At 38.1% G+C, this 20520-nt stretch overlaps 1 protein-coding gene across 3 annotated transcripts in view; it reads left to right on the forward strand.

The window, feature by feature from the left end:
* Positions 1-20520, forward strand: part of PIK3C2G (phosphatidylinositol-4-phosphate 3-kinase catalytic subunit type 2 gamma) — a 403205-nt gene that overhangs the window by 369205 nt on the left and 13480 nt on the right. For all 3 annotated transcript variants that reach the window (XM_017343356.4, XM_089303889.1, XM_051850300.3), the window contains one exon: positions 1773-1867. In XM_017343356.4, coding sequence (XP_017198845.3) covers positions 1773-1867 — 95 coding nt within the window. The remainder of the gene's footprint in view (positions 1-1772; positions 1868-20520) is intronic.

Consider the following 20520-nt stretch of genomic DNA (forward strand, 5'->3'; position numbering starts at 1 on the left):
AAAAGATAAATGTTCAATAGCCAAATGGTGAATGAGATGGTTTCAATGAGGGGAATAATTTGAGAACCTACTAAGGAAAGTATAGAGACCATTGGTGAAATGGAACATGTGGACTCTACAGTATAGAATAATAGTAGGAAATAAAACAAGAAATAAAATAGTGGGAAATAAAACAAGACTGAGAAATTACTTTTCAAATGCATTGAAAAGCTTAAAAAGGTAAAAGTAGTAAAAGATGTTTCATATAAACTTTATAAAATAAATACTAGTAATTGTGAATAAGTAAATATTGGGTCTGGGAGGGGATATAAGAATATTCTAGTACAAGCAAAATGTTTATATGAATCTGAATTAAGTGCCATGGATCCTGAGAGGGAGAGATGAATAAATCAAGAGAATCCTTAGTACCTACAGGCATTTACTCTGTGACTACCTTTAGAGGTTATTTATCATTTCAACTATTCCAAGTAAGTAACTTTCCAATTTACAGAGCTGATTAACTTAATCATGATGACATAGTCTTAAAGCAGTTAGGATGAGACTTTATCTCCAGACTGACTGATTTCCAAAGCCCGCAATTCCGATCTGTGTGATCTCTAATACCTAAGCTCATTGTACTGAATGTAGCATGAAAATTGGAGCCAAAAGTGACAGATGTTTCAAGTACAGGGGTTGGGGCTTTGGTGCAGAAGTTAGGATGCTGCTTGACCACATCTCATAGGGGACTCTGTGGTTCAAGTTCTGGCTCTGCTCTCCATTCCAGCTTCCTCTTAATGCACACTCTTCCAGGCAGCAGACAATGACCCAAGTACTTGAGTCCCTACCATCCACATGGGAGATTTGGATTCATTTGAAGACACCCCACCCCCAAGCATTTGGAGAGTGAACTAGTAGACCAGAAACCCGTCTCTCTGCCTCTCAATACATATTATGTTACTGTGTATATGTTCTCTTAAAATAAATTTACTTTTTTAAAAAAAAAAAAGCTATTAGAAGAGTTACTACTTCAAGATTAGACACAATTGCCACCTCTACCCAACCAATCCTGCCTCCTGCTAAGTATTCAGTTTTCAACAGAATCTCAAGAATGTTTCTCTTATTCATTGGCCCTTTTTATTTTTTATTTTTTTTTTATTTTTATTTTTTTTAATCTTTTATTTAATGAATATAAATTTCCAAAGTACGACTCATGTGTTACAATGGCTTCCCCCCCCATACCGTCCCTCCCACCCACAACCCTCCCCTTTCCCACTCCCTCTCCCCTTACATTCACATCAAGATTCATTTTCGATTATCTTAATATACAGAAGATCAGCTTAGTATACCTTAAGTAAGTATTTCAACAGTTTGCTCCCACACAGAAACATAAAGTGAAAAATAATAGATGATTTTTTTTTAAATGATGATGAAATCAGATCAGACCTATTGTCATGTTTAATCCCAGTGAGAGTCAAGTTGGGAATTGATAATTTCTTTCTTTTTCTTTTTTTTTTTTTTTTTACAGAAGATCAGTTTAGTGTACATTAAGTAAAGATTTCAGTCGTTTGCACCCCCATAGAAACACAAAGTGAAATATACTGTTTGAGTACTCGTTATAGCATTAAGCCTCAGTGTACAGCACGTTAAGGACAGAGATCCTACATGAGGAGTAAGTGCACAGTGACTCCTGTTGTTGACAGGAGTCATTGGCCCTTTTTAGATTCTTTAAGTGCTGTGTATTCTGTGATGAGCTAATTCAATCTTAACTCACTGCAGTCCTATTGTTTTATCAGGTGAACAATTTCCTGACAAGAAGCCGAAGGTGCAGTTAGTCATATCATATGAGGATGTGAAGCTGACCATACTAGTGAAACACATGAAAAACATTGTAAGTTTATTACATACACTAGGAAATAGGTAAATGCACATTTAGAAACCGTTCGCCTCGTTTGGACAATTGATGTCAACATTAATGAGAGGAATGGGTCTAGCAACCACGTTGAAGAAGGAACACCAAACCAATTATAATTCTTTTGTCTCAGTGTGATTGTGATCCTTGGGGAAAGACTACAAGGTACCTCATTTAATTTTCCTCTATGATTTTCCTTGTGAATTATGAGGGAAAAGCTAAATCATGAAAGACTCAGAGAGGCTCATAGAGAAGATACCGGTATTAGGCACAGAATTCAAGTCAACTGTCCCCCAAACTCACCAAGATGAGATGGAAGCAAACTCATCTGAAGCCAAAAAATTGTTAGCGTTTCTCCTGAAATTCCCATTGTACCTTGAGTTATATCATGGTTATCATATCCTATTATAATTGCTTACGCATATTTCTTTCCTCAAACGGACTTTGTTTTTTTAGAACAGAAGCTCCATCTTTGAATCATCCAAACCCAGAACAAAATTTGTAGTCAGATTCTAAGAAAAACTAAAAGCTGTACTTTGTTATATCCTAGTGAAGGCTGGGTCATATCAGAGGCGAAGATAGTAACTGAGCCATGTCATTAAGAAAGAGAGGGAGCTTTCCAAGTCTCAGGGTTTGTGACTAATGATCTGAGTATGGGCACAGTACATGGAACCTTACCATGTTTTTCAATCCTCAAGTTTAGGCAAAATGGATCCTACATGTGGTGTATATCTTCAGAAGACCTCAATGTAGTTAGAGAAAGTCAGTAACAACTTTGACTCTTTTGCATATAAATCTCTCAGGCTGTGTTTGGAACACTGTAAAGGAAGAAATCATTCACATGAAAAAATTAAAATAAAAATTTCTTCACATATTTCTGAAGCATATTCGAACAAAATTTATTTAATGAAAATCATTGACATGATTTCCAGAGGACAACTTGTTACAACTTTAGTACTGGCCAGACATCCAAGGATGCTTATTTGTTAATCTGTGATATTCACCATCAGAAGTTCCTATAATATCTATATAGTGTTCAGTTTTTCTGATCTTTTACTTATGATAGTATTTTTCATTGCTTCTGATATCACAACACCTTAAATGAGAATAGCAGTTGTTTAGAATGCTCTTACATTGGGAAATGAAGATTCAATTAGTTGTTATTTATGGCCACAGCATGCTCATGGACTTTAAGCATGACAAACTGTAATATTACAAAATATGGTTAATCAAGTTAGTAGAACTTATATGTATATGATTTATGATTGTTAGCTTTAAAAACAGTCCCCTTAGAAACTATATTTCAGTGATGTTGTCATTATTCAAAACATCTTAGAGAATGCCTATTGAGATTTCTCTTAGATCCAAAATATAAACTGCAGAGTAAGCTAAATGATATTACTGAAGGGTCATGCCCTATTTTTGATCAAAAGCAATATTAACCAACTTGGCCACCCATTTCATTCACCAGATGAACCCTCAAATTACTTTTGACAGCTTTCAAAAATGCATTTTACACTCAAATGAGGTTGCACTACCAAGGAGGCTATTCACAACCAATGTTATGCAGGAACGAAAGATGGGGAATGAGTAAGAGCCAGCAAGAAATTCAGGTCGAGATCAGGTTATGAGTAAATGACCAATGATCAGGTGAATTCTCTAAAATGCATGCAACTACTCAAGGTCTATCTACTGCCACTGTCTTCAACCTAAAATGGCGTTAAATAATGTAATTTTTTTCCAGTTTAACTTCTCAGTCTACTTGATGGTTCTTCTCTTCTCAGTCTCTTACCATTGAAATATTTCAGTGCCCTGAAAATCAGTCCTAGATCTCTTCTCATCTTTTCTCTCTAATCTTATGGCTATGCTCATAAATATCACTGTCTTTTCCTTCCACATCTGCAACTCCACCCTAAAATCCTCAAAATCTACTAGACAGGTAATAGGCATTTTTTTAACTTTTATTTAATGAATATAAATTTCCAAAGTACAACTTATGGATTACAATGGCTTCCCCCCCATAACGTCCCTCCCACCCGCAACTCTCCCCTTTCCCACTCCCTCTCCCCTTCCATTCACATCAAGATTATTCACCAGATCAAATTTCTGGTGACCCTCCTCCTAGGCTTGCTTCTTCTGCAGTCCTTCTCCTCAGTACACAGCATCTTCATCTTTGTCGTTACTCAGATTAAGATCACTTGAGTCATCGTGTTGACCCCTCTGATAAAACAGATGTGGTTTATCAGCAAATTCCATCAGTGTGCTTTAAAACTAAATCCAGAACCCCCTCCCTTTCCATCTCCATCACTGCCACCATGGTTTCAATCCAGCATTATCTCTTACCTGAATTGTTGCTGCGGCTTCTTAACACTACCTCTGCCTTTATTTCTTGACACTCTTTTCCTTTAGGGATACAGCTCAGATTTTGCAATCTTCTCTTCATACCTCTTGGAGGAATGAATCTCATGTCATTTGCAATGACAGTTGAGGTATCTATCAGTGACTTAGAGACCTCAGCCAGCTGATCCCTTTGCCCTCCCTAATGTCACCTCATCCTATCACAGATTCCGCTATCACTCCACCCTAGCTTCCATCAGCAACTTTCTTGCTGTTCCTTGAAAACTGCAGGCATGCTGCTGCCCCAAGACCTTTGCATCCACTTAGCTTTTGTTCTACCTATTCCATGAATACAGAATACTTTCTCAAGCCCATGGCTCATAGTTCCTGAGCATACATGCTCTCTTGTCAATGAAGTCCTCTCTGATTTCCATATGTAAAACTACAACTTCTTTTACTTGTCTCTTCCAATCTTTCTTTCCTGCTTTTTTTCCTTCTGCCTTATATCACTGCTATTACCCAAGTCTAGGATAAGGCTATGTACAGACCAAAGTAGCTGTTCAATACAAGATTATACTTCAGTGAGAACTAGATTTTTCTCACCTCCTAAAAAACATCCACAGTTCTCATGAACTTCATTTTCACCTCTTTTTAAAACATAACTATTTCATCTGCTTATCTGAAAATAGCATTTTAATATAAATGACATTAAAAACCATTTATAAATTCTGAACCTATTTCCTTTGCTCATTTCAAGTTTCAGCTAATTGTTATTTATTTTTTGAGCCATGAGTACATTCACATGCCAAAGTAATCAGACTAAAGAAGTCGTGCTTGATTTTTCATTAATATTAAAATGAATTATGCCTACAGTTCTGTTATATTTAATATTAAGTTTGATGAAAAGAATTGTTTATCTTATATTAAATCTTTGAAGCTTTGCTCAAAGAATTACTTCCCTCCTGTGAGATCAGAAGCTGAAACAAAATTGCTAAAATTCTCAAAGCAGCACAATATGATTTACTTTGGTGAACAGAGATTGACAAAGCACTACAGTTATTTAAGAGCTTGGCCAATATTCTTTTAAACTTATGTTTTATTTTGATATAACAATGAAGCATATAGAAATCATTGAATTTGAAATATTTTTAAAAACTTAGCACTTTCTCATGTATCCCATGTATCTGTTTTCACTTGAGTTTATAGATTTCCCTTGTCTATATCATTCTAGGCCATTTTCTTCTTCTACTGTGGAATGTGAGTATTCCAGAAGGTTCTAGAAATGATCAATAAGATAAGACTTTCTACTGATAGACTCTACCCACAGTGGCAATCTCATACTATAGAAGAATAAAATTTAAACATTTAAAACAAGCAAATGATATAAGAAACAAAACCCTCAGTTGTACTATTTTATTTTTTCACAATCCATGAAATTAAAAATAGTCATACAAAATGAACAGAGGGGAGGGAGGGAGAAACAGTCAAATAAAAGAACCCCAGACTAGACAGACTGACACACACACTTTATTATTAATTAATGTGTATGAGTATAGTCTAAGAGTTTGTATTTTTTAAATGATTTATTTGAAAGGCAGAGTTTAACAGAGATAGAAAGACAGAGGTCATCCATCTGCTGGTTCACTCCCCAAATGGCCGCAATCAGCAGAGCTGGGCCAATCCAAAGCCAGGAGCTTCTTCCAGGTCTCCCATGTGGGTGGCAGGAGCCCAGACACTTGGGCCATCTTCCACTGCATTCCCAGGAGCATTAGCAGGGAGCTGAGTCCCAAGTGAAGAAGCTAGTACTCAAACCAGCACCCATACTTTACCAGCTATGCCACAACACCAGCCCCTGTCTGAGGGGTCTTATTTTCAAGATGTAACTTCCTAACAACCTGCAACTTCTGTTCTGCAAGTTTGTGTCGCGACATCTGCTTCTCTGCTCTCAGGATTCTTGGTCTCAGATTCTTCTTATCTCCACGTCTAGACTTATTTTCCTCTCTTTTGCTGTAAAATGAGCCTTCCAGAGGTTCTCTAAATAAGGTCTATGGATGACTTGCATCAGAGAGACATTTCCCAGGTGGCTAGTTGCTATACAAATAGCCTTCTACATCCAAGTTTAGTACTTGGCACCAAGTGGATTGTTTGCTGTTGGAGTAGAACAGAGACAGTACTTGGACTTTAAGATTGAGGATGGTGAAAATAAGGCAGAGAAAATGGTAACGTTTGATCCATGAAAGTAAAATCTTTTATGTACTCATATGTAGTAAACTTTAAAATAGTCACAGATAAAGACTACATCAATAGTTTTTTTTTTTTAATTCTTGCTTTTATTTTGGGTATCATTTGTCTTTTAAGAACCTAATTAGCTTGAGATTCAATCAGATTTGTAGATACAATTCAAAGAACATAATGATACATTATTAATTTGTTTGACAAAGGTATAAAACAAAGTTTGAGAAAACTGCTTGTAGAAATACTGATAGTCATTTTACTTCTATTTTGCTTCTATTCTTATATTTTTTAATCTTCCACATAAGAGAACATGCAGTATCTTTCCTTCTGTCCAGCTTATTTCACTAAACATGTCTTCCAATTATAACCATTTTGATGCATATAGAATTTGTATTCCTTTTGTAGCTGAGTATCATTTTATTGTAGGTACACACATACACACACACACACACACATACATTTTCTTACCCATTCATCCGATTATGGGCACCTTGACTGATTCCATAGTTTAGCTGTTTTGAATAGTGCTGCTATAAACATGGTAATGCAAGTATCTCTTTGATACAACGTACTCATGTCTTTTGTATATACACCCAGTAGTAGAATTGTTGGATCTTACAACAAATCTATTTCTACTTTTTTTAAAAGAAAACCTCATATTGTTTTCCACAGTGGGTGTACTAATTTACATTCCCACCAACAGTATATAAGTGCTCCCCCGCCTTTCTCTATATCCTCACCAGGATTTGTTGCTGTCTTTTAGATAAGAGCTGTTCTGAGAGAGGTGAGGTATTGCCTCATTGTGGTTTTGATTTGCATTTCCTTGAGAAAAACTGATACTCAACATTTTTTTCCATGTATTTGTTAGTCATTTGTATTTTTTATTTAGTAAATATAAAATTTCGAAAGTACAGTTAATGGATTACAATGGCTTCCCCCCCACACAATTTTCCTCCCACTCACACCCCTCCCATCTCCCACTCCCTCTCCCATTCCATTCACATCAAGATTCATTTTCAATTTTCTTTATATACAGAAGATCGATTCAGTATATATTAAGTAAAGATTTCATCAGTTTGCACCCACACAGAAACATGAAGTATAAAATACTGTTTCAGTACTAGTTATAGCATTAATTCACATTGGACAACACACTAAGGACAGATCCCACATGAGAAGTGCACAGTGACTCCTGCTGTTGACTTAACAATTTGACACTCTTGTTTATGGCGTCAGTAATCTCCCTAGGCTCTAGTCATGAGTTGCCAAGGCTATGGAAGCCTTTTGAGTTTGCCGACTTCCATCTTATTTAGACAAGGCCATAGTCAAAGTGGAAGTTCTCTCCTCCCTTCAGAGAAAGGTACCTCCTTCTTTGATGGAGCCCTGTTCTTTCCACTGGGATCTCACTCACAGAGATCTTTCATTTAGGTCTTTTTTTTTTTTTTTTTCCCAGGGTGTCTTGGCTTTCCATGCCTAAAATACCTCATGGGCTCTTCAGCCCATGATCAATTTCAGTTCACAATTGATCACACTGATAGGTCTAAGAGTCAAAGGGGTCACACAAACAAAACTAGTGTCTGCTAATACTAACTGATAGAATCAAAAAGGGAGAGAACAATCCATCATGGGAAGTGGGATACACAGTAGACTCAGAATGGCAGATGTCCTAAATAGCACTCTGGCCTCATTTGTATTTCTTTTGAGAACTGTCTATTGAGGTCTTTTGCCCATTCCTTAACTGGCTTAGTAGTTACTTCATTGTTTAACTTTTTAAAACATGGATTCTTACAGGAAATTTGCAGCTACTTCATCCTCTAAGTGCTTTAATCAAAACAAATTATAACTACTTAATAAAAGATGACTTCCTAGTAGCAATCAGCTGTATCTGGCATATATTTCATGAAGAAGAAAATGTTTCTCTGGAGTTTGACCTATGATGGCATTGCTCTTCCAATTCAAAGAATAAGATACAAAGAAATAGGTAATTAGTAGCAACCAACCCAAATCAAAAATCCTGATTTTTAAACCAAGACAAACCCCTAAGGATCAATTATTTCTTCATGAAATTAACTAATTTTTTCTATAAACCAGTTATCATTAATCTTTTTCTAAGAGTCAACACCTTTAAAGATTCCTTCCTTCTTGAACTTTTCTGTTCCCAGTACCTCCATGAAACTTAACTATACATTCTCTAAACTTCTTTGGCAGCACTCTTTCTGAGGCTTCTTTAGCTCTTATAAATTTACAGTAGATAATGTATGCAGTATTGTAGCCAATGGTTTCAAGCTTAGCACTACAATGTGAAGATTTTCCAGTTTTCACAATTTTCACTTTTGAAATTAATTCTCTAAGAAGTATCATCCATTATTGGGACTTCAACAGTAATATTAATAACTATATTTATCTTTTCCTGGATCCCATTTACATACTTCCACCTACCTGGGGTGCATGTAAATTAGGATAACATGTCATCTCTTCAAACTCAAGGATTCTGAAATGTGACCCTTCGTATTCCACTAAAACCAGCTCTCATCTGGAATTATTTCTGTGAATTGCTTCACCATCTTCAAGTAACCCCTGATTAGAACTTCATAATTTACATTCTGTATTCCGATTTGCTTTTCTATGTTTAAAATCTAATCTTTAAATTTGTCTATTTTTATACTTCTGTTCGGTATTCTTTATTAGTTCATCTACTTTGATTGTTACCAATTTCTTCTTCTAAACCCTCCTGTACAAAATATCCTAATACCTCATTTTCATATTAGGCACTATACAATCTAGCTATCATCCATCGTTCATAGTGTCTGACACAAAGCTTGTTAAATATAGATGGTTCCCTCACTAGTGAGCAAACACACATCACTCATTCTAGCTGACTGTGTCATTTCTCTTTGCCTAATAAGGTCAATGCAACCTCCATGCTCACCTCAAGCCATTCGTCTTCCCTTTAGTTTCTGGGCCACCCTTGCTCCTGGAGATCTTTCCTCCTTTGGGAGCCAAGAACACTTGCTATACACACTGGCCATTGAACATTCACTGCCTCATCTCAGCTCTGGGAACTTTCATCATCTTAGTTTATCCTACAGTTTCAATTGTATAGAAAATTTACTGAGAGAAGAAGACAGACAGGGCAAAGTGGTAGGCACCAAGTGAGACCTTTGAAAGCTATAATTCCTGGAGTTTTTTTTTTACTTTTATGTTAATTAATGTTAACTGATTCAATGTGATTTTTAGATGCAAGTCTAAGAACATAATGATATTCCATTCCTTCCTCCCACCCTCTTTCTTCTACCTTTAGTTTTTGAGACAACATATTTTATGTTTACATCACAGTAAAAAGATTTAGTATTTCATTGAATAAGAAGTTTAAACAAATAAAAAGCAAGACCCTAGTTCAGTGTGAATATCCACAATGGCTATAAACAATTGAATGTATATTTGAAAAGTCTGAAATAGAAACCAGATTATAGAAAGGGATCAAAAACTGGCCAAGTTGCTCACATGTGTATGTTCCCTCCTTTTTTGAGACTCCTGTGCCTGTTGATCTGTGCCCTCCAGGCACACCCCCACTACAGACAGGCAAGGTGGTAGTAGCTGCCTGCAAGGCAAAACCTCCTACACAATCTCTATTTCTAACCTAAGGAGTCAAGAAGTGTACCGTGCATATGCCAACCTCTAACTGGGGAGAGAATAGAGTGTGCATTAGTTGCTTAGAAATCCATATAATTCTCAGCCTAATCCCTGTGCTACTGTTGAGCAGGACAGACTCAGACAATAACAAAGCCTTGGAGAACTGAGTTGAGATTTGAACACCTGCTAACAAATTTAGGACAAATGCTGTACTCCTGAACTAGTTGATTACCTACTTAAACTTCAACTTTCTCCACAGAATTAGGCAGGACACACATTCTACACAAACTATCAGAAATTATATCTATGATGTAATCTCAAGTAACACATACAATGAGGAAAATGAACAATTTTCAGTTGAAAAGCTAATATCCCTGACATGATCCACATTTTGGAACCATCAGACAGAATTTTGAAGAAGTAATTTAATTATTCCCCATGATGTAAGTCTTTGGCTCATTCAGGAAGCCTTGTTTTTTCATTTTAGATGTTTTATTTTTCAGTCTTTAAAATTTACATTTGTTCTGTTTAATTTTTATGAGGCTTCTTCAAGAAGGTAAGGGAAAATTTTAAGGCCACCACAAAATACACCAAACACCGTAGTTAAGGGAAAGGGCTTATTGACAGGGAAATCTGAAGAGAGAGAAAGAGGGGTCCATCGACAGATCCAGATAGAGAGGGCACGTGGTGTGCTGGAAGCAGGTCCTGGCAGGTCCTTTGCCTGGGAGCAGGGGAGTAGGAGCAGTGAATCCTACTAGGGTGGGGGTTGAGCTGACCCCTGTGGTAGGGCCATCTGGTCACCTGGCTTCCAGCAATGGCAGCTGCTAGGATGGTGTGGAGGGCATAGATCGTGCCACAGATGTCTGCGCCATTTTACTACAAAAATGGAATTAAAAAATAAGTTTACTTTGGTGCCAAAAAGCTTTATCCATGGAGTTTTCTTTACTGCATGGATGTCCATGAACTTCTTAAAATTCCCTTGTATTGTGTAATAATTCCTAGCACTTCATTAATTTTAAGTGGGTTTTAGAAAAATGGAAATGACAAGGGGAAGCACTGGTGAATTTAAGAGATTCCATAGTACAAATTACTGACATTAAAGGACATGGAGGAAAACACCAAAGCAGAATCTCAGGGGTCTATAGAGTATTTGTGAATGTTAGACTGGACTCCTAAAAAGACAAAGACTGGGGAAAAATATTTGAAGAAACAATGTCCACAAACTTCCAAAATTCAGTGAAAGAAAGCAATTTAAAATTCAAGGGGCACAATGAACAACAAAGAAAAACTGCAAAGAAATTCATGCCTTTACGTGTGTTGCGGTCAAACTACTGGAAACCAGAACAGTGGAAACAGTATCTTGGAGCAACTTCAGAGAAACACCACCAGGTATACAGGAGAAGATGCAAAAAGGCAGGTTAGAAACTAGAGAAACAAAGGAAGACAGAAGCTGGAGCATCTTTAAAATGATTAGAAAAAATAAAAGTGGGGACTTAAAACTCTACAGCCAAAGGGCCTTCAGCAACAGAAAGGAAATACATATTCTGATGAGGGAATCCAGCAAGTACTTCCCCACACATTACAAACAAGCTGGATGTTTATCTCTTCTTTTTCTAGTTTCTTAAATGGAAATCAAGTTCAATGACTTGAGATGTTTCATTGGTCCTAGTATGGATACCAGAGTTACAATCTTTCTGCTAGGTACTGCTTTAGGTATACCACGCAAACTTTGTTTTTGGAGTTTTTTTTTTACTTCATAAATCTTTTAATTTCCTCTCTGATTTCTTCTCTGTTCATGGGTTAATTATTCTATTTCATTTTCAACTACAAGGGTTCTTCAAAAACGTGAAAAATGGAGTTAAAAGCAATTTCACTGCAAAAAACATCTGAAATTTATACATAGTTTTCATAATATATGCTTTTCCGTGAACTTGAAGATGTTTCATATTTGAAAAATCTTCCAGGTATTGGTTATTGTTGTCTAATTGATTTCCACAGATATCAAAGAACATGCTTTATATGATTCAAATCCTTCAAAATACTTAGGCTTGTTTTATGGCCTAGAACATTATACGTTTTAGCAAAATTGTCCCATGTACAGCTGAAAAGAATGTATGCTCTGTTACTGAGTGGAGCAGTCTTTGAATGTCACTGAGGTCACATTGGTTCATTATGCTGATCAACTCTTCCATAGCCTTACTGATTTGCCTTGTACTTGCTGTATGACTGTAGAGAAAGCTGTAAGATCTCCATCTGTGATTGGGTACTTGTATAATGCAGGAACATTTCAGATTGTGACATCTTAACTGACCCCTTTACCATTATGAGATGAATTCCTTCTTCCTGGAAGTATTTTTTTGCTCCCAGTGTACTTTGCCGAATATTTCATATGGATAATCCAACTTCTTTTTGATATAAGCATGATGTTTCTTGTACATCCTTTTACATTTAATTTGTCTTAAGTAAATTTTGTGCATGTGGGAGGAAGAGGGAAAACAGCAGCGGAAGAGGTAACCATATCAAAAGGCAGAATGAAGCATAACATGTTGAACCTATAATCATCAGTAACTATTTTCCTAAGGTACTATAGCTCAACAGCTTGTAATACCATGGATGTGCCCAGTCAGTTTTCTAAACTCACAGGAAGCACTTTGCATTCTGTTGTTTTTAATCTTATTAGATGCAGTTTGTCATTCTAGTTTCTCATAACTTAATTCTGATTATTTAATCCAGCCTGTTTGCCATAGCCATTCATTACTCACACTTATACATTATATACCTATGTATTTGTCATAATAAAACTTGAGTAAGCAGAGTACAAGGCATTATACACAGTAGATGGATTAAAGAAACTAAATTATTGATTTCTGTTTTTTGTAATCCATCCTCTTCCTATACTAATAAGTACAATAACGTTGTGAATCTAATTTTCCTGTAGTTCATCTGTTCTGTTGAATTCCTGAGTCATCAGCAACAAGATATTATCTGTGTCTCCAGAGATAGAGGCTGAGGGGCAGGAAACTTAGGATCATTTTTTTAACAGTTCAGTTCCAGTTTTTAAGAGACTTTAATTACCAGTTAACTCATAAGCAGTCACTATTGAGTAGACTAACAATTATTTACGAGTTAAAGTCTTACTTTTCATGTAATTGGAAAAACAAAACACTACCAAACTTCACAAGACTTCTCAGACACAGTCTGGAGTTTGAATTAGAATTCTGGATATTCAGGAGCAACTCAATCTATACACATTGAATCAGAGAAATAATTCTATGAACTAGCCTGTCTTCTGTCCAGCTGTTAACCACTTGAAGTCAAAAGTTCACTACTTTAAAACCTATACAAATTTATACAAGATCATACCAATGAGTCTTGTTTCTTTGAAAACCTAAGCCCCTAAGCCATTCTAATATCTTTTCTGTTTCCTTTCATGGGCCAAAGTGCTAGACACATGCTAGGTAGATTTTTAAATTAATCTTTAAGATTGGAAATCACATATTGATAAGAGGCCTCAAGGCTTAAATTAATGTAAATTGCAATTTGGCAAGGACATTGGTGAGAAAATGATTTTTTGTTGTGCTGTTTCATTTCTGGCATAGACTTCAGGTTTTGATAGTCCTATCATATTTTAATCACTGTCAGCTGATTTCTACTAAAGCTTATATTATCCTATGATTGGAAACATTTAAGTTTAAAAAAATGATGGAAAATTCTCATAAATTATTCATTGAAAAGATAATAACCTATTAAATACAATTAAGCTTTGGATTAATCTACAGTGGTTTTCAAGGTGTCTGATATCTTTAAACCATCTGTAACTTCATTACATTCCCAATAAAACTCGATCTAGGAGTGCTACAATTCCTTAGCTTTCTTGAAAATGGTTAAAAACACAAGTATTAAAGAAAAGCCTCTTCAATAAAATAATGACAAGACTGGCTTAGGGTTTATATTGAGAGTGCTTTAAAATGGTGAACACCCATTATGTGATAATTATTTTTTATACTTAGTTGTAATGATAGTTATCCTCCTCATGTGCTCCTGACAATATGAAAGGATTTCCAGCATATCTTACAATGGTAGATGGTTTCATTTACTTTATAAGTGGCTAGAAGGGTGCTTTATTTTTGTGCCAACATGCTACCTCTTAATTTTCCCTAAGTTTTGAAAAATTAGCCATGCTTTCAAGATAGTTTCATTTTTGAAAATAAAAACAATAATTATGGCACTTAAAGTTATTGAAAAAGCTGTATGCACTTTGGATTGAGAAGTGAAGGCATAGCTCTGGTGTACAGTATCATTTATAGGTTAATATTATAAACAAAAATTAGCAATATGCATGCATGTATTGAAATTTTATAACCTAAAATATTACCCAAGCTAAGAATTCCCTATAGCTCAATTAAATCTAAATTCTAAGATTGTTCTAAGGTTTTCATTTCCAATCTTGTCAACCAGTGGAATCCTCTTTCTCATCTTTGAATGTTTATTAGTTTTTATGTATTTGAGAGGCAGAGAGGCAGAGAGAGAGAGGTTTCATATCTATTGATTCATTCCCCAAAGGCCCAAAATACCCAGAGATTGAAGGCAGCCACAACTAGGAGTCAGAAACTCCATCTAAGTCTCCTACATAGGTTACAGGGACTCAAGTACTTGAATCATCACCTGATGCGTCTTAGACACATTAGCCAGAAGTTGGATCCGAAATGAAGGCAGGACTTCAACCCAGGCACTCAGCATATGGAGTGTAGGCATCCTTAGCACTAGCTTAAGCCACTGCAGCACAACTCTGCCTCAGTGAGAGTATTTCGAACATAAGGAGAAATTATTCTTCAGTCATTAAAATGTTTTCAGTATCTGCTAAATTTTAAAAATTTCGAGTATTCTGGGGCCGGCAGCTGCGGTATAGTGGGTAAAGCCACCACCTGCAGTGCCAACATCCTAAATGGGCACTCGTTAGAGACCCAGCTGTTCCACATCAAATCCAGCTCTTTGTTTATGGCCTGTGAAAGCAGTGGAAGATGGCCCAAGTCCTTGGGCCCCTGCAACCAGATGGGAGACCTGGAAGAAGCTTCTGGCTCCTGGCTTCAAATTGGCACAGCTCCAGCCATTGTAGCCATCTGAGAGTGAACCAGTGGATGGAAAAACTTTCTCTCTTTGCCTTTCTTCTTATCTAGCTCTGCCTTTCAAATACATAAATAAATCTTAAAAAAAATCTGAAGCTACTGTAAATGCAGGTTTTTTTTTGTTTTTTGTTTTTTGTTTTTTGTTTTTTTTTTTTTTTGACAGGCAGAGTGGACAGTGAGAGAGAGAGAGAAAGGTCTTCCTTTGCCGTTGGTTCACCCTCCAATGGCTGCCGTGGCTGGCGCGCTGCAGTCGGCGCACCACGCTGATCCGATGGCAGGAGCCAGGTGCTTCTCCTGGTCTCCTATGGGGTGCAGGGCCCAAGTACTTGGGCCATCCTCCACTGCACTCCCTGGCCACAGCAGAGAGCTGGCCTGGTAGAGGGCCAACCAGGACAGAATCCGGCGCCCCGACCGGGATTAGAACCCGGTGTACTGGCGCCACAAGGCGGAGGATTAGCCTGTTGAGCCGTGATGCCGGCGCAGCAGTACTTTTAAAATGTTAGAGATCTGTTGGCAAGAGCACCCACATGTATTTGGCATAATGGTAACACACATGTATGAGACATATCAATTCCCTTGTGGAGAACAACAAAATTTAGGTTTTGATGACTTCACATTACTTTTTTGTTTTTAAAGATTTATTTATTTATTCAAAAGTCAGAGTTACACAGAGAGAGGAGAGGCAGAAAGAAAGGTCTTCCATCCAGTGGTTCACTCCCCAGTTGGCCGCAACAGCCGGAGCTGTGCCGATCCAAAACCAGGAGCTTCTTCTGGGTCTCCCACATGGGTGTAGGGGCCCAAGGGCTTGGGCCATCACCCACTGCTATCGCAGGCCCTAGCAGAGAGCTGGATCAGAAGTGGAGCAGCCAAGTTTTGAACCAGCACTCATATAGGATGCCAGAACTTCAAGCCAGGGTGTTAACCCGCTGCGCCACAGCGCAAGCCCCATTCACATTACTTTCTAAGCATAGTAAACATACTGACTGCAATTCTAATATTTAGTAGTGATGCTGCTTCAATGCACTGTAAAGGCAGTCTTCTGTGTCACACAGGAAATTCCTCATTTTTCTAGATCAAGGGGCAGACTGAGAGACCACATGACTAAGTCTTATGATTCCTCAGGTCAATGTTCACTTTTTAAGATGGTCTAAAATGGTTCTTTGTGGAAAATCTCAAGGTAAGACATTTAGACAAGTGGAGGCTATTTAATCATTTTAAAGTAAAATTTAATTTGCATAAACATAAGGGCAAAGGGTGAAATGCTGATGAGACAGATAGTGATTTCTTTAATAAATGATTTGAGATCTTTAAGAAACAGGATATAACACCAGTGAGCTAAGAGAAAAATGTTAAGACAAGTACCTCGGAAGGCGAAAAAAATTTTCTCTTAAAGACTTAAGAAATCAATGTCTGCATTTAAAGCTGTTAAAGGACAAACTAAGCCTGCTGCTCACATCTAATGCACTCTGACTTAAATTGAAATCTGTGCTGTTCCATCATTCTAAAAACCCCAGGATATTCAAGGACTTTGTCAAGGACACCAACCTGGAACTAGAAGCCCAAACTTTGAGGGTTACTAAATGCTTGGTAGAGACTGGTGGACAAAAGATGTTTTCTCATCTGTCATTTAAACTATATTCTCCAGGTAGTGGGGAATCTGAGTATCTTGAGAAGCAAAGTGACAGTATTAAAGTGACTATATAGAAAGGTTAAATATACCAGTGATGCATACACTGAATGAAGGCAAAGGTGAGAAGACTCTAAGATTGAGAAGTCGTTAACATATATAATCCATCAAGGAATCAAAATCTGTGGTGGCAGGTGAACTGCTGTGAGATTAGTTGGAGACATTGATCTTGCCACACGCTAGGTTTTGAAAATTAATGACAAGGGAGGTAACTGAGAAAAGGAGTAATAGTACCTAATGGAATTTTAGTGAACTGGAAAAGCCTCCTTTGGAGTGATGAGAAAGAATGGTAGATAGATCTTGATGGAAGTTTATTGAGTGTAAACCAGAAAACCTCTAGGAAGAAATATTCACAGACCACTAGGCTAGGATCCCAGTGGATCAACTCCAGATTCTCATTTGGGAATCATTTGTGTCAGTGGTTCTCAGTCAGGATCAATTCTTCCCCCATAATAACATTCAGTAAAGTCTAGAAACATTTTTACTTGTCACAACTGGGAGTACGGTGCTACTGGGATCTAGTAGGTAGAAGCATGAGCGCTGTTAAAACATCCTACAATGCACAGAACAGTTCCTTGCAACAAAGAATTAAAAGAATTATCTAGTCCCAAATGTCAACAGTGCCAATATTAAAAAACCTTCTTGCTCTACATAAATGTCATGATACATTGGGAATACCTTGTCCAGTCAATGCATGTAGTATATTCATGTTTAATTCATTGGAAATAAAAATAGTATCTAGCATTTATTATCTTTCTGTTTCAAGCACTGTCCTCACACTACATCATTTATTTTGTCTATTTCATAGGATTTTAAAGATTAGATATCATCTTTACCCTCATTTAGCAGAAAAGAAAATTAATCCACTGAAAATTTAGATACCTTCTGTGTTAGCCAGGGTTCAGAGAACAGTTATTAGGATACAGATTGACGTAGATATAAAAATATGATATATAAACACCTGAGATGTATTATGAGGAACTGACTCAGGTTTATGGAGATGGACAGTTTTGACAGAGACAGTGCAGAGAAGGCACGTCTATATTCAGAGTTCCTATTCCAGTAAGAACAAAGCACTGGAACAAAGCACTGCCCTTCTAATGATGGAAGCTTTCTAGTGTAACCAACCCACCACAGGTAGCTCCCTGTTCCGGGAATGGCACCATCACGAGGATTCTGCTGTTGGCAGAATCTACCATTCTTCAGTGGCTATATCCAGGTTGGCTTGATGAGCTGAATTCCATGTTTCTAAACCTCCATCCTCACACCACGTACAGTTTGTTCACACATCCCTGGGGTAACCACCAGTGTGGCTGGGGAAGAGGCCAACTGATAATACAATGGGTCATCCTACCACCTGGTTATTAAAATTCTCCTCTGCAAAGATAACCTATCGATGAGCATTTACATGCATCACAAAAATCTTCACTCTTTTTCCCCCACTCAGAAAGCCCTATCTTGATTTATCTCCCCCAAATTTCTAATTGTGTTCAAGTTGCTGACCATCCAAACCATTGGCCTCAGCCCATGCACTGGTATACAACCACACTTCTGGCCATTTCCCCTTCCAGGCCATGTCAACAAACAGGTACACTGTTTTCAGTTCTGCCCACGTGGAGGATTTCTGTGTGTCACTCCGTTTCAGAGAGGTTCCAGAGAGGGGCTGTAGTGCTACCACTTTTAAGCAGTGTCTAGAACCATCTATCAGCCAGGCCCCAGTCTCCTCTTCCTGTCAGCCAATCATAAGTAACTCTCCATGAGGACATAGGTGCAGGCTGAAACCAAAAAAGCACTATCATAGAAGTGGGAACCAAGGATATTTGGGCCACTTCATCCTGTACTTTTTTGTGCTAACGGGTCCAGCCTGGGCATGATCACATATGTGCCACTCCTATTCAACGATAAAGTATTGTGCATACCCAAATTTTTGGCTGGTAGGTCAGATAACTTGAGAGGCAGTCTAGACAACTTGGAAACTTGACCATTTTTGGTCAAGCACCCTATCTATAAAAAGGCTTAAAAGGCAGGACAAAACTATCTTTTCAAAAGTAGAGTCATTATCCAACTATAAAGGCTGGGTTTTACTGTGAATTTGTAACAGAAAAATCAATGCAGGTTGATTATCTCACACACTTATACATTTCCATACATTATCAAGATTTGTCTCAAAAATCTTGACAAATTGTAAATTAGAAAACTCAAGAAGTGCTTTTTGAGTATAGTGTACCTCATTACGGGGCTGATGTTGAACCTTGCCTTTGGTACCTGTTGGAATTTGACTCTAGGTGTAGGTCTGTAAGCAAAGAAGGCTGCAGGTGGGTGCTGAGGACAATTAGCGTTGTCTTGCAGGGCAACTGCTCAGTGGAAGTCATCCCATTACCATTTCCTCCGCAATGTAGGGGTGATCCTGCAGAATGAGGGCGAGAGGCTGATGCCACTGAAGGTAGGGAGACTACTTCCAGGTATAGGACATTTGTCAGAATGTAGGCACTTTATGACCCGATTCATCACATTCTCCCCAAGTTACAGGATCATATCCTTTCTCAAGCAATGCCTTCACTTTGAAAGGACATACCAGGGCTGGTGCTGTGGCGTAGCATGTAAAGCCGCCACCTGCAGTGCCAGCATCCCATACGGATGCTGGTATGAGTCCCAGCTGCTCCACTTTCAATCAAGCTCTCTGCTACGGCCTGGGAAAACAGTGGAAGATGGCCCAGGTCCTTGGGCCTCTGTGCCCATGTGGGAGATCTGGAAGAGGCTCCTGGCTTTGGGCTGGCACAGCTCCAGCCATTGCAGCTATCTGGGGGGAGAAACAATGGATACAAGACCTGTCTCTCTCTGCCTCTCTGTAACTAGGCTTTCAAATAAATAAATCTTTAAACAAAAAAGAACATACCTTATGGGCATATAACTTGCTTTGCAATTCAGCCAGTGCCTGGATGAGACTTTTTATTTGATTTTAAGCAGTCTGAGCTACATACACAGGAGATAAGGGTCACCTTTAGGTCATACTGTGCTCACTAAACACCCCAGGAGTGTCTAGCCAGATATCTATATAGTCAAGTTGACATGCAAAATTAACCATCAGAACTGCCTAGAGCCACACAACTGGCAAATTATGGGCCCAGATTTACAGTCAAAAAGTCCATTTCCAGAAACATGATTGAATCATTAAGTTGGAACATACAGTTATAAATTCCCTCAGAGCTACCAGCAGACACAAGAGCAAAAATCACTTCTACCATTTCATTCACACACACACACACGGAGTTCTGTGACACTGAAAATGCCGCCAGGTACTCTATGTACTTAGACAGATTTCAGTGCCCCTCTTCCCTGGTTATCTTGAGGTTTTTTTTGACAGACAGAGTTAGAGACAGAAAGATCTTCCTTCCGTTGGTTCACCCCCCAAATGGCCGCTATGGCCAGCGCACTGCGTCGATCTGAAGCCAGGAGCCAGGTGCTTCCTCCTGATCTCCCATGCAGGTGCAGGGCCCAAGCACTTGGGCCATCCTCCACTGCACTCCCTGGGCCACAGCAGAGAGCTGGACTGGAAGAAGAGCAACCGGGACAGAATCCGGTGCCCCAACCGGAACTAGAACCCAGGGTGCCGG

The sequence above is a fragment of the Oryctolagus cuniculus genome, chromosome 9 (assembly GCF_051225735.1).
Source record: "Oryctolagus cuniculus isolate XC-2025 breed Fujian yellow rabbit chromosome 9, ASM5122573v1, whole genome shotgun sequence".
NCBI classification, from domain to species: Eukaryota; Metazoa; Chordata; class Mammalia; order Lagomorpha; family Leporidae; genus Oryctolagus; species Oryctolagus cuniculus.